Below are 14042 nucleotides of genomic sequence, written 5' to 3'. Positions count from 1 at the left end.
AATACGTATTTTCGGCGTATTTTTTCGTATTGGTATTTTTAAGGTATTAATACTCGGACGCTTGGGTGAAAAACGTACTGGTGCTTCAGAGCGTATCGATAGTGCGGTATACCGTATCGAAAGTCGGTATACCATATCCAAAATTATTTATATATCATTTCATGCTTAAATTTATCAAAAAATATTACGATATAACGTGTATTTGTGCATACTGAAATTTTATTAAACAAATATAAATACCCTTCTAACAAGTTTATGTATATTGTGAATTGAGAAATGATTCATCACGTGATATAAAATTAAAAAAAAAAAATTAATTTTTATAAATGTTCAAAATAATAAAAGAATAATAATTATTTTTTATGAAGGAAAGAAAATATTGCTTAAGTCACATTTAAATAAGAATGAAAATTTAAAATGCCTTAAAAAAATAAACACTATGGACTCAAAAATCAAAATGGTGCACAGCACGGGTTGCAAATTCGTAGTTGCTTCTGCGAGGTTAAAGTAGTAAATAGGTAGACAGAGCTAAATAAAAATAGGGGACACTTCTCTTTTGACTTTTGAAGAATAAGGATTGAAAGCCTAAACCTCTAATTCTCTCCATCGCCTCCTCCTCTTCACTGCTCGCGGCGGCGCTTCCGCCGTTGTTCAGAGAGCACGATTTGTACGTATTTTATCCAATCATATTTTGCCGATTTTATTTTATGTCTTCCTTTTTCTCTCGATTCATTTGCTGCTTTGTAGTTGCATTTTACGCGGCTTGGAATTTGACTTGTGCAATGCTTGCGTTTTTTTGATGGATTTCAATTGATGTTTCCACTTGACGTAGTGGATTCTGAATGGTGACACAATTAAACATATATTCCAAAAATTGAATTAGTTTCCGTTTGTATTGTATGATTAGGAGCTTTGAAGGTCTTTTGTCATGGCCGGTAAGGATGCGAAGAGTTCTAAAGAGGCGAAAGGTTCTAAAGAGGCGAAAGGTTCTAAAGACGCAAATGTCTCTGGCTCCAGTGTGTACTCTGTAGCTACTCTGTTCAAATGCGGTTTAATTTGGTTTTGTTCTGAAATTGTGAGTGATTTCTGCAGAGGGGAAGAAGAAGGAAGTGAAGAAAGAGACTGGATTGGGTCTCTCTTATAAGAAGGATGAGAACTTCGGAGAATGGTACTCTGAGGTACGAGCACACTCCGACATTTTAGATTAGCGTATTTGTGTTGATGTACTTTGGATTTGTGTTTATGCACTTTGGGATTTTGGATGTTGGTTCGAATATGAAACACCAAACGTTTGGTTCTCTTACATATGGGAAATAGTTTAATGGAGATGAAGGATAATTTTTGTGGCAGAAATTGTATGTTATATTTGATTATTTCTGTTATGATATTTGTGCACTAGTAGTGTGACATTTCTTGTACATATGATTTGGTCATTCATGTTCGTGTCACAGATTGAAGATTTGGACGCTAAAGTGATCTTCATTTCTGTTGCTTTGAGTTGTGTGCAGGTTGTTGTTAATGGGGAAATGATTGAATACTATGACATATCAGGCTGTTACATTCTGCGACCATGGGCAATGTTGATTTGGGAGATTATGCATGTAAGTCTTACAGGATGTATCTTGAGTGATGGGTTTATTTAGTACCCTACCCGACTTGATAGTCATTTAATTTTTCTCATGTTCAATATGACATCCTATATCTAATTTTCTTTATAATATAACTCTGCAGAACTTCTTTGATGCTGAAATCAAGAAAATGAATATTAAGAACTGCTACTTCCCTCTGTTTGTTTCATCAACTGTCCTACAGAAGGAGAAGGACCATATAGAGGGGTTTGCTCCTGAGGTAAGATTACTTCGATTCTGGTTCTTCTGTTCTTCATGACACCGAACCTTTTTCTTGTATGTTGGTATGTTGAAAATGCATGCACTGCTCAGTTCAACGGGAACAATATCTATTTTGGCCCTATACCAATGACTAACAGACTGCTCATTCTTGTTTAGGTACTAAGCTTAGTTGTTTGCAACATAATTAATAAAATTTGTGCACGAGTTCTTTTGTGTTGTGGTTTCACCGTTTCAGTTATATCTAATGTTTTGATTGTTTGCAGGTTGCATGGGTTACTAAGTCAGGAGAGTCTGAGCTAGAAGTGCCCATTGCTATCCGTCCAACTAGTGAAACAGTCATGTACCCATATTTCTCCAAGTGGATTAGGGGGCACCGTGACTTACCTTTGAGACTTAACCAGTGGTGTAATGTTGTAAGATGGGAATTCAGCAATCCTACACCATTTATCCGGTGCTTAATCTTACACAATTAGATGCTTTATTTTTTTAACTTCTGTGATGGTCTAGTGGTATGCTAGCTCTACAAAGTGGTTTAGCTGGTTATTCAAATTTAAAACTCTACCTCTGTTGCTCACATTTTGGATTTTCACCTGTTTTCTATAAGCTGCTAATGATATGTAGGATACTGTTATTTTTGTATGAATTATCACAGCTCCTACCTTGTGATGGACAAAGAAAACATAGAATTTTGTTGAAAGTTTCCTTATTCATGATCAGAATATTTACGATAGCTTGTGATTTTGTAGGAGCCGCGAATTTCTTTGGCAGGAAGGACATACTGCTTTTGCAACAAAGGAGGAAGCAGATGCTGAGGTAATTTATGGCTTGATGGATGCTTTGTACCAAAAGTACTGATGAATGCAACAGGCACACCTTTGAGCAAGTACTTGGAAATAGTATACAGAATCCAGGGACCATATGAATCTATATTTTTATTAAGTGCGAGCTATGATGTCTTACTTATATTGCCTCTGGCATAATGTTTTAATAGGTTGTGGAAATACATTTCTCGTGTGACCGTGTCATCTAGTGCTATTTGTATGCTATGAAGTAAGGTGAATATAGTGATTCTTATTTGATCCATGAAGTCTCCCAGCCCATTGCTCTGTGATGTTTGTTCTAATAACTGATTCTTAAGCGTCGTGCACTTTCTGGTGTTTTAAGTTTTCTCTCTTGTGAATCACATGGGAGTCGGACAACATTTTCAATTATGGTGCAGATGGAAATAATGGGAACAAAGAGAGGATTCATGTTTCTTTTCACTCTAAATTATATCCCATTGGGATCTTTTCCATTACGCATACTTTATAGTTCATCTATACAAATTGAATAATGAGAAAGAGTTCTATATTCCTTTTTTACTTGATCTGTCTTCATTGAATTCTGCCTTTTGGGCAAAGAGATTTGGATTCTTGTCATGATATAGCTCTTCTTTGGTTGTCTATTGTTCAGGTGCTTGACATTTTGGAACTTTATAGACGTATATATGAAGAGTTCTTGGCTGTTCCAGTTATTAAGGGCAAGAAAAGTGAGCATGAGAAGTTTGCTGGTGGACTTTATACCACTACTGTTGAGGTCATTATAATGTTGTTATTGGATATTAGTCTTCCATAATATTCAGTTTCAAATTATCCTTGAAGGAGACTTACCTACTAATCTGAGTGGTGGCTTCCTTTCATGACAGGCATTTGTCCCAAATACTGGTCGTGGTGTGCAAGGGGCAACTTCACACTGTTTGGGTCAAAATTTTGCAAAAATGTTTGAGATTAATTTTGAGAATGAGAAAGGAGAAAGGGCTATGGTCTGGCAGAATTCCTGGGCTTACACTACGAGAACGGTATGATTTGTGGTTTTCTTATAATAGCAAGTGCTATACAGAGGTCTTTTGTGTTATCTATATCTTGGTCCAGCGTGCAACTTTCCGTTGTTATGTTCTTGTCATAGTGAGTTCTATGCACAAATACACAAGTCTAACGTCTTCTGTCTTGCCTCTTTGATATGGTTCATCATATGTTGCTATTTGCTAAAGCATATAAACAATAATGGTGACCTTTTGCCACTTGAGGCAACATTTCCTCTGGCATGTGTACAGGAACAATTGTAGAAATTGCTCTCCATTTTGCTTCTGCATGTATTTTCTCCTAAAGAGCTTATATAGAATTTAAGTCTGAAACTGAGACTCTATGTTATTTACATATATATTACTCCCCTAGTCCCCCGTCCACGAAACATCTTCCTATTCCATTTTTGGAAATAACCCCACTAATTATCACCCTTACAATTCCCACTATTTACACATATTGCCACTAATGGACCCACCATATTTAGAAATAACTCCATTAACTATCACCACTTTGTCTAATTTGTGGGACTCCTTCTCCACTCACCAAATACACAACTTGATTTTCTTAAAACTCGTGTCCACCCTCCTTAGGGAGATGTTTTGTGGATGGAGGGAGTAATATTCTTTAGGGGGAGGGGGGAGAGATTAGAATACTATTCATTTGATTGTGAATAAAATGCATTGTCATTTATGTTATCATAAAGTCCTCAAGAAAGTACTATCTGACATGAAAAATAAGAGTTTGACAATGAAATATGGGGTGGAGGAAATTTTAGATTTGAGTTTTGAGTTTCTACACTTTGTATTCTTAAACTGATTTTTTGCATATTCAAGTTTCTTACTGCATACTTGATTTGGGTTTTCATTGCCATTTTCTTGTCCCTTACACCCATTTCTTTGTGATGAATTTATGGCACAGATAGGGGTGATGATAATGGTTCACGGGGATGATAAAGGCTTGGTACTGCCTCCTAAAGTAGCATCTCTCCAAGTAATTGTAGTCCCTGTGCCCTACAAGGATGCAGACACTCAGGGGATCTTTGATGCATGTGCATCCACTGTAAAATCCTTGAATGAAGCAGGAATTCGCGCTGAGGCTGATTACAGAGATAATTATTCACCTGGATGGAAGTATTCTCATTGGGAAATGAAAGGTGTTCCTCTAAGAATCGAAATAGGACCAAAGGACTTAGCAAACAATCAGGTATGAAAAGACCACATCTTACTCTCGTTTTGTGTCTGTATTGTTGCTTTATCCCAGCTGCTAGCCTCCTAATCATTCAGGCTAAATATAAGCCAGACACCACTGTTGACTGCTGTTTGTAATCCACCTTCATTTATTCATTCCTACTTGTGGATTTCTCATTTTGCCAGGTCCGTGCTGTCCGACGTGATAATTCATCTAAAAATGATATTCCCATGGCTGATTTGGTCGAGCAAGTTAGAGTGATGCTCGATAATATCCAACAAAGTCTCTTTGATGCTGCTAAGCAAAAACGAGATACCTGCATCCACACTGTATATACCTGGGAAGAATTTGCGGAAGCACTTTCCCAGAAAAAGATGATTCTGGCCCCATGGTGCGATGAGGAGGTATGTTACTTTACTTTCAACGGCCCAATACAGTTACTACTTCCATACGATATTCGTTAACTGTTGTTCTCGCCTCAGGAGGTGGAGAAGGATGTGAAGACGCGCACCAAGGGAGAAATGGGTGCGGCCAAGTCTCTATGTTCTCCATTCGAACAGCCTGCACTCCCTGAAGGTACTATCTCATACAATTCTCATAAGATAAAGTGCTATTATTCTCATACATAGTCAGCACATTCAAACTTGTTCTTATAATATTGTATTATGCTTATGCAGGTACCTTGTGCTTCGCATCCGGTAAGCATGCTAAAAAGTGGACCTACTGGGGAAGAAGTTACTGATTCCATCTATAATGTATCTCATCTTCAAACTGGCTGTCATTGTCAACAATGATAAGGCAATTTGGCTTTTAGGTGACTTGGAACACTTTCGAATATAGCATGTAGTTTTTGTTTGTTTTTTATATTTATTTTTGTTTCCGGATCTTTTTGCTGAAAAAAGATGCTTTGAGAAAACTTGGCTCATTGTATGGATTGATTAAATTCTAGATTTTAATTATTTTTGGTGATATTTTACTGTTTCAATGTTTGCTCATGTTTGGTTTTTTCGCCTTTATCTATGAAGATTTGCTTAAAGTCGTTTGAACATTTTTTTTCTTAGATTGTCATCTAGTAAATCTCTACTGTATTAGTAAAAAGTTTCATATTTCATGAAAAAAGGCGTTGCGGGCAAAATTGCCCATATTTATAACTTCTAATTTAGAATGTCCATCTTTATAGAAAAGAGTTGGTCTTTTGTACAATCGGGTCGAGCTGGGCGCAATATTTAAAAATGATTATTGTTATAATGAAAAGTAATAATCAACCTGAAAAAAATGTAATGTTTCAAAAACTAATTTTTTTTACGATAATAATTATTGATCAAATAGATAAAAAATGATAGTGTTTTTTTTAATATATATGTTTTCCCTGTATTTTATTTATTTTATTTTTTATATTTATTTCCACTTTTGTAAGAATATTACATTTCTTTTGTTTTAAATGATGTTTTATTCTTTTTTTTTCGTGCATTTTATTTTTATATATTTATTTCTACTATAAGTACAGGTTTCAATGAGAATGAACAATGTGGTGAGAAATGAGAATGGATTTGGAATGTTAGATTTTCAAATCTTATGGCTGATATTTATTTAGAGGGGCCAAAATTTTACCTGGTTCGAATCCTGGAGGAAACAATTTTTTTATTAATTAACGGAATATTGTTATTCAACACTTTATATTGCCTTATTCAACACTATATATCGACTTATTCATTATTCTCATTTCTCACGAAATAAGAATCATTTTTAGCCCTTAGATTATCAAGATCGACGGTTGATTCATCACCTTGTTGGATGAATTCATGGTAGTGAGTTCAAATCTCAAATGTAACAAAAAAATTGTTTTTCGCAATTCAAACATTTACACAGAGAATTCATAGGTGTTCTACTTAGAATTCGTACATTTTAGTTAGTTAAGAATTTATATGTTAAGAAATGTTTAGAATTTCAAAACAGACATATTACATGCATATAATAATTTCACACAAAAATACATAAAGTTTCACACAAAAATATATAACTTTGAATATAAAAAATGCATTTCATTATTATGAAATCTCTTTTATTTTATCTTTTGCGGTTTTATCAAATAATTCTTTTGAGAAATTCAAATATCATTAAATTATTTAACATTTTCTGTAAAGTTTTTTTAATATTTATAATATTAGATATAATATTCCTAAATATTACTGAAATTTATGAATTGTGCCTGTCAGCCTTGTCACATTGTAGTTGTACATATTGATTGCAGAGAATTATTGGCCCAAACAAGTAAGGAATGATTGAGAAGGACTTAGCACTTTGTTCCATAATTAAAGTCTGGCAGTTGTTCGTCAGAATGCCTTGGCCCAAATTAAATGAGTTGGATGGACGTATACATTTTCCCAATCATGTTTATGGGTAATTCTATTCACAGCCCCCATTTTATTCACTGTAGCCTCTTATATAAAATAATAATAATAAATAATTATAAATTTACAATTTTATCCTTTAAATTATACTCCCCTTTGAACTAAATACTACTACATCAATTCGTGTATAGCCCCCAAATCAACCACCACCACCACCACCATCGGCGTCTCTCATTTTCTCCCTTTAACACTCTCTTTCTCTCTCGACCCAGAACACGCACGTACCCAAAGAAACACCGCCCTGTCCTTCTTCTTAAATCCACTGTCACCGCCCCTTTCAAGTTTCCGGCAAACAGCAGCGGCAGGGCTGCTGCCGTCGCCCAGAGACTCCTCGTCTCTCGTTCTTTGACTCATGTCCCTCATCTCTCTTTGAATACTTAGATCCCCAAGTTTGCCACCGCTTATTCCCTCGATTTTCGGCGAGCAGAGCCGTTGTCGGTGCTGTCGACCAACAACAACGGCTAATACAGAGGACCAACTTTTGAATTTTTTCTGAGCTGCTTGTGTCCCGTGTTGCGGCTGTTGCTTGTGTGTGACGGTGATCGTAGAATTAGGGCTAGGACTGATAAAGGCTCCGTTTTCTGTGATGAAGTGGTTCACCAAATAGATAGATTCCTTGTTAGATTTTTAGATTCTTAGTGCATTGAATCTAAATGTTGTTGCTTGTTGGTATTGATTTAAAAAGAATAGGGTAAAATTGTAAATTTATAAATTTTTTTATTATTATTTTATATGAGAGGCTATATTGAGTAATATGGGGGCTACAAATAGAATCACCCCATGTTTATTTGTTATACTCAATTAGGCCCAAATGAGTTAGTGATTATTAAGATGGATTGAACACTTTGTTTCACTAACTAAAACCCGCCAACTAGTGACGTTCAAGGTTAGTCGGAACCGGGTGAACTGGTCTAGACCCGGCCCATGGTCAATGATCCGGGTCCTGAACCGTTGATCACGGATCAAAACTAAAATCAGAACCGTGAAACACTCGGTCCGGTTCCAGGCCCAAAAATATAGAACTGAAAACCGGCGGTTAATCGCTGGGTCGGAAGCCGACGGTTAACCGTCCAAAATTGACAATTTTCCGCTTTTTTAATATTTTTTTAAATTGAAATTTGATAGTGTAGTACTAGTAAAATTGTTTAGTAAGTTTAGTTTACTTGTTCAATTTTATAATTTGAAATTATAATTTATTAGTACATGTAAATTGTAATTTTATTTTATTTTAAATTTAAAAAAAATATGGATTTTATTACATTTTGGATGTTAATGTGTCATTATTATATTTCTTTATATTTTTTTTAAATAACTTTGTTGTATGTAATATATTAAATAATGTAATCGACGATTTTCGGCTTGGCCCGAAACCGCCAGTTCAAGGCCCGCAATCGACCCTTCTCTACCTCTTTACGGGCCAATTACGGTTCACCTTCTCGGTGAACCGTGACCCAGCGATTCAGGCTCGGAGATCTCTATTGCCAACTATTCGCCATTATGCCTTGGCCCAAATGAGTTGGATGGACGTTTACATTTTCCCTCTGTCACATATATTTGCTATACTCAATTGGTCCAAATGAGTTAGTGATGATTAAGACGGATTGAGCACTTTGTTCCACTATCTAAAGCCTGTCAATTGTTCGTCATAATGCCTTGCCCAAATGAGTTGGATGGACGTTTACATTTTCCCTTTGTCGCGTTTATTTGCTATACTCAATTGGCCCAAATGAGTTAGTGATAATCTATACTATATTTAAAAGGGAGTTTTCAATTTGAAATTGATTTCAAATTGATTTGGAGATGGCAATTTTGTAAATTATGAAGAAATTATAGTCATAATTTATGAAACATTCAAATAACTATATTAATAAAATTATTTGTTAATATCATTCCTTAATTATAGGGCTGCTACTACGTACCCATGATTAACCGTTCATTGTTGTGGCCACAACCGTAAATTATTTTCATAAGGGGTGCAATTATATACTAATATTCCATTTGACACATTTTCAAGTAAATATATTATAATAAGACAAAAATCTATATATAATATAAAAGTGGAGTTTGTTTACCTCCAATTTTTCTCTCTCCTCATAAACTTTTCCTCCAAATTTTATATCTTTTTTTTTTTTAATTCTTTTTAAAAAAATCATTAATTTCTATTATAAAAATAGTGCTCAAAATGGATGTTAAATTAAAGATTGTGAAAAGATCTTTAATTTGATATAAAAATTATAAAAGTTAAATTTGAGATTATTATGTGATGATCGATTAAAATATTAAAATTAATTTTTGTTCGCTCTCATTTATCTATAATGTTGAATATCGTACTCTATTTTCATTTATTGGTGACAAACATAAGCATATGTCATTTTTTTCCTTTTAAAAAAGTTTACATGATTTTTAATTATAATTATTTAAATTACAGTAATTTTTAATGCAATTAAGGGAGGAGGAAATTTGTATTAATTTTAATATGAATTTGTAAATAAAATATTAAGTTCTATATCTTAAAATTAGAATTTATAATAATATACGATTTGGAATGTTACAAGCCAAAATTATTATATTAAATGACGGCTATTAATTTAGTTATATTAATGTTATAGTGTAATCATAGTCCGTGCATCGCACGGGAGAGTGTACTAGTTAAGACGAATTAAACACTTTGTTCCACTAACTAAAGTCCTCCAATTGTTCATCATAATGTCTGATTAGTGTTCCTTCTTTTTCTACAGTAGTCACAAATAAAAATAATTTAATAAATACTCCCTCCGTCCCATTATTGAAGACCCACTTTCCTTATTGGGGTGTCCCAATAATAAAGACTCACTTCCAAAAAAGGAAATAATTAGGGCATAAGATACACTAATTAATTGCACTCTCTCACCGCCTCTCTCACTCTCTCGTCTCTCTCTCTCTCTCTCTCAATCCGCCTCTCCGCCTCTCTCACTCTCTCGTCTCTCTCTCTCTCAATCCAGCTTCTCCGGCGAGCCTCCGACCACCGCCGAGCACCCCTCGCCTCTCCGACCACTGACGGGGGCAGAGGGCCGAGACCTAGCCCTAGCCCCGCCGAACAACGCGGCACCCCTCCCCCTCTCTTCTCCTTCTCCGCCGCCGCCTGCTTCTCCTTCTCCAGCCGACGGCGGCTCTGGGGCCGCGCCGCGACCGCCTTTCTTCTTCCCCTCGCATCTCTCTCTGTCCGACTTCTCTCTCTTCCCCTCTCGGTTCTCCCTCGTCTCTCTCGCTCATCTCTCTCTCGACCTCTGCCGCCTTCTCCGACCGAACAGCCACCACCACGCGGCTCTGGTCTCCTTTCAAAAACCCAGATCCGCCAAACCACCACCCTCAATTTCTAGGTTCGATTTGAGAGAGGAAGAGAGTCGCAGATCTGGTTCTGAGGCGGCAGAGGCGTCACTCGAGATGCGTGCGCGTCTGAAACCGCCGCCCATCCCCCTCTCTTCTCCTTCTCCGGCGGCCGTAGCGGTGAGGCGGCGGAGGCGTCGTTCGATTTTCATGGATTCGAAATTTCTGGTTTTTTTTGTTGTGTTGTTTCATGAAATGGTTCTTCCTCTTTCTGCCAATTTTTGAAATGGTTCGCAATTTCTGGTTTTTTTGGTTGTGTTGTTTTGAAATGGTTCTTCCTCTTTCTGCCAATTTTGTTTTGGAATGAGAATGGTTTTCATTTGCAATTTGATGCTAATTTTGAATCAGTTTTTTGTGCTAATTTTTTTGGAAAATTTGCAATTTCTAGTTTGATTTTCTGGGCTCCATTTTCGGCAGCATAGCATAGGGAATCGGTGGTGGTGGGGGTGGGCGGCGGCGGCGGCGGCGGCGGTGGTGGTCGGTGGTGGTGGGCAGTGGTAGTCCGAGAAATGAGAGAGAGAGAGTTGAGAGTTAAGGCCCTAATCAAATACACACCACAACACTTAATTCCTTAAACTACCTCATCTTAATCTCCGTGCCCAAAAGACCTATGTCTTTATTAATGGGACGGAGGGAGTAACAAATAGCGCCAAAATCCATGAACTTTTGGTGACTTTAGTTTTGACCATACCATGTCTTTCAAATGTTAGCGTAAAATACATAAATTTTTTATTTATTCTGATTTATCCCACAGCGAACTCCTCTGGTTAAATTTTTGCTTACTTGTGAATGACGTGGCTTACTAATGCTGACTTAGATAGTAAAAACGACGTCGTTTAAAATTAAAAATAAAATATTGTATACGTGTGTTGGCCTAGCGATAGGTGGTTAATGCCCAAGGCCTGAGGTCCTGGGTTCGAGTCTACCGTTGTGCGGTCTTTAAATTTCTTTATTTACTTGTGTATTTCATAAAAAAAATATTATCGTTTGGTAATAAAACGACGTCGTTTTTTACTCACTGATTTCAAAACAAGCCCTAATTTTCTTATAATTTATCATTTCCTCCTAATTTCTCTCATTCGCGCATAAACAGAGAAAATAAAACAAAGTCTTACAACTGCACGTGAACATATATAAAATCTACGCTCCGGGGGTTTTCTTGGTGTGTGACGTTTGAATCAAAGCGAGGATTCGCAGGGATCCCATGGCCACAAAGTAGCTACATTTCAGGATAAGAGAGCAAGCTCGAGGTTGAGCGTGAGGAACTAGTCATGACAACTCTACAATCGCAACAAAAACACCTTCAATCGAAGTAGTGAACAAAGAATCCTACCAAAATTAGTGGCTGACAAAGAACCCTAATTTGTACGCTGCAAACTCAATTTCTACCCTAATTAACAATTCCAGCTCAAATTACAACATAATGACGATGTTTTAGTCTACGAAAAAAATCAAACAAATTGTGAAAATGGTGTGTTTTCTTTTGAAAAGTCGTAGAAAAAATCAGAATTCACTGAGAGTTGATGTATTTCATGGCAAATAACCCTTTAATTTATAAGCTTTGCGGACGACATTGCCATGATAGCAATTTCGGGTGCCAGGTAAATTGCAAAAAATAAAAATATTAAATGTGGAAGAATATAGATTTGGGAGGATTTGAATTTAAGTGGACGTGTGTGTAGTGTAGGGAGATATGTTTTGATGATGAGCAACTTTTTTTTTTCACTCGCTACTTGAAATAATACAATACATACACACACACACACACACACACATATATATATATATATATAGGGTTAGGTTCAATGAAAAAGACCTAAATGTAATAAAGAAGAGAGAAGTAATCTCATCCGTTGATCTTATCTAATCTAGCGAACATGATTTATTCACGCCATGTTCAACGGATTTTTTCGTTGAACATTCATGAACATATACAATATTTTTGGGGGTTCTGGGTTTCGACCCCTCATATGTTCAACGAAAAAATCCGTTGAACATGGCGTGAATAAATCATGTCGGTTAGATTAGATAAGATCAACGGATGAGATTACTTCTCTCTTCTTTCTTACATTTAGGCCTTTTTCATTGAACCTTAGCATATATATATATATATATATATATATATATATATATATATATATATATATATATATATAGGGTGTGGTTCTAGAGAGAACTACATTATTTGTGAGAACGGGAGAACCATCAAATCTAATGCATTCACTGTAAAAATTAATGCATTCGCTGTTAAAATTAATGCACTAAAAAAATTAAAAAAAATGCTCCCTTCAGGATTCGAACCCAGGATCTGCATTCATCCAACAAGATGATGCATCCACCGTAGATCTTGATGATCGAATGGCTGAAAATGGTTCTCCGGTCTTCTTTTATTTATGGTTCTTTCTTGAACCTCTCCCTATATATATATATATATATATATATATAAGGGCGGAAATAAGAGCATTTGTTAAGATATAAAATAAGAATCATTTTCAGCCATTAGATCATCAAGATCTACGGTTGATTCGTATTCCTGTTGGATGGATTTATGGTCCTGAGTTCGAATCCCAAAGGTAGCAAAAATTTATTTTTCGCAATTCATACCTTTATACATCGAATTCATACGTGTTCTACATAAAATTCATACATTAAAAATTGCTCTTATTTCTTATTTTAAGATGTGCTCTCACGGTAGCCCACTCATATATATATATATATATATATATATATATATAGGGAAGGGCTAAAACATGAGCATTTCTTAAGATATAAAATAAGAATCATTTTCAGCCCTTAGATCATCAAAATCTACGGTTGATTTGTAATCCTGTTGGATGGATTTATGGTCCTGAGTTCGAATCCCAAAGGTAGCAAAAATTTATTTTTCACAATTCATACCTTTATACAGCGAATTCATACGTGTTCTACATAAAATTCATTCATTAAAAATTGCTCTTATTTCTTATTTTAAGATGTGCTCTCACGGTAGCCCACCCCTATATATATATATATATATATATATATATATATATATATATATATATATATCTAACTAAGTATGTGATTCTTCATAACCAACTTTAATTTGTGGCCTAATTTTAAATACTAGAACTTTCTACATTTTCTCTTCCCATTATTTCTCTACTTCTAGAACTTTCTCACAATTTCTTTTGTTTTTGTTTTTGTTTTTTTTTTCTTGATTCTAGAGTTTTCCTTACAAAATATCTTTGCGATGCATTCTCTAATGTAATAGAAGCGAGTGTCATTATGTTTGCTTCGATTATTAAATATTGGATTCTTTGCTAGTGCAATTGGTGACTTGTTATCCACGCATAACGTAGTTGGCTTTTCCTGTGGCCATCCAAGCTCTTCCAATAAACTTC

At 35.5% G+C, this 14042-nt stretch overlaps 1 protein-coding gene across 3 annotated transcripts; it reads left to right on the top strand.

Annotated features, from left to right (window-relative positions):
* Positions 1–510: 510 nt before the first annotated feature.
* LOC131021307 (proline--tRNA ligase, cytoplasmic-like) lies at positions 511–5867 on the top strand. Of its 3 annotated transcripts, none has more exons than XM_057950449.1 (13): positions 511–667; positions 908–986; positions 1093–1178; positions 1509–1601; positions 1732–1848; positions 2114–2301; positions 2597–2663; positions 3303–3425; positions 3535–3687; positions 4613–4897; positions 5068–5286; positions 5365–5458; positions 5560–5867. In XM_057950449.1, the coding sequence occupies exons 2-13, from the start codon at positions 929–931 to the stop codon at positions 5622–5624; spliced, it is 1548 nt and encodes a 515-aa protein (XP_057806432.1). In that variant the 5' UTR covers positions 511–667; positions 908–928; the 3' UTR covers positions 5625–5867. The 3 variants fall into 3 exon arrangements, with proteins under 3 accessions (XP_057806432.1, XP_057806425.1, XP_057806439.1); XM_057950442.1 differs by having other exon boundaries at positions 908–1016; XM_057950456.1 differs by lacking the exon at positions 511–667 and having other exon boundaries at positions 943–1003.
* Positions 5868–14042: the final 8175 nt, after the last annotated feature.

Source organism: Salvia miltiorrhiza, chromosome 1, assembly GCF_028751815.1.
Source record: "Salvia miltiorrhiza cultivar Shanhuang (shh) chromosome 1, IMPLAD_Smil_shh, whole genome shotgun sequence".
NCBI classification, from domain to species: Eukaryota; Viridiplantae; Streptophyta; class Magnoliopsida; order Lamiales; family Lamiaceae; genus Salvia; species Salvia miltiorrhiza.
This window is presented reverse-complemented; position numbering and strand designations above follow the sequence as displayed.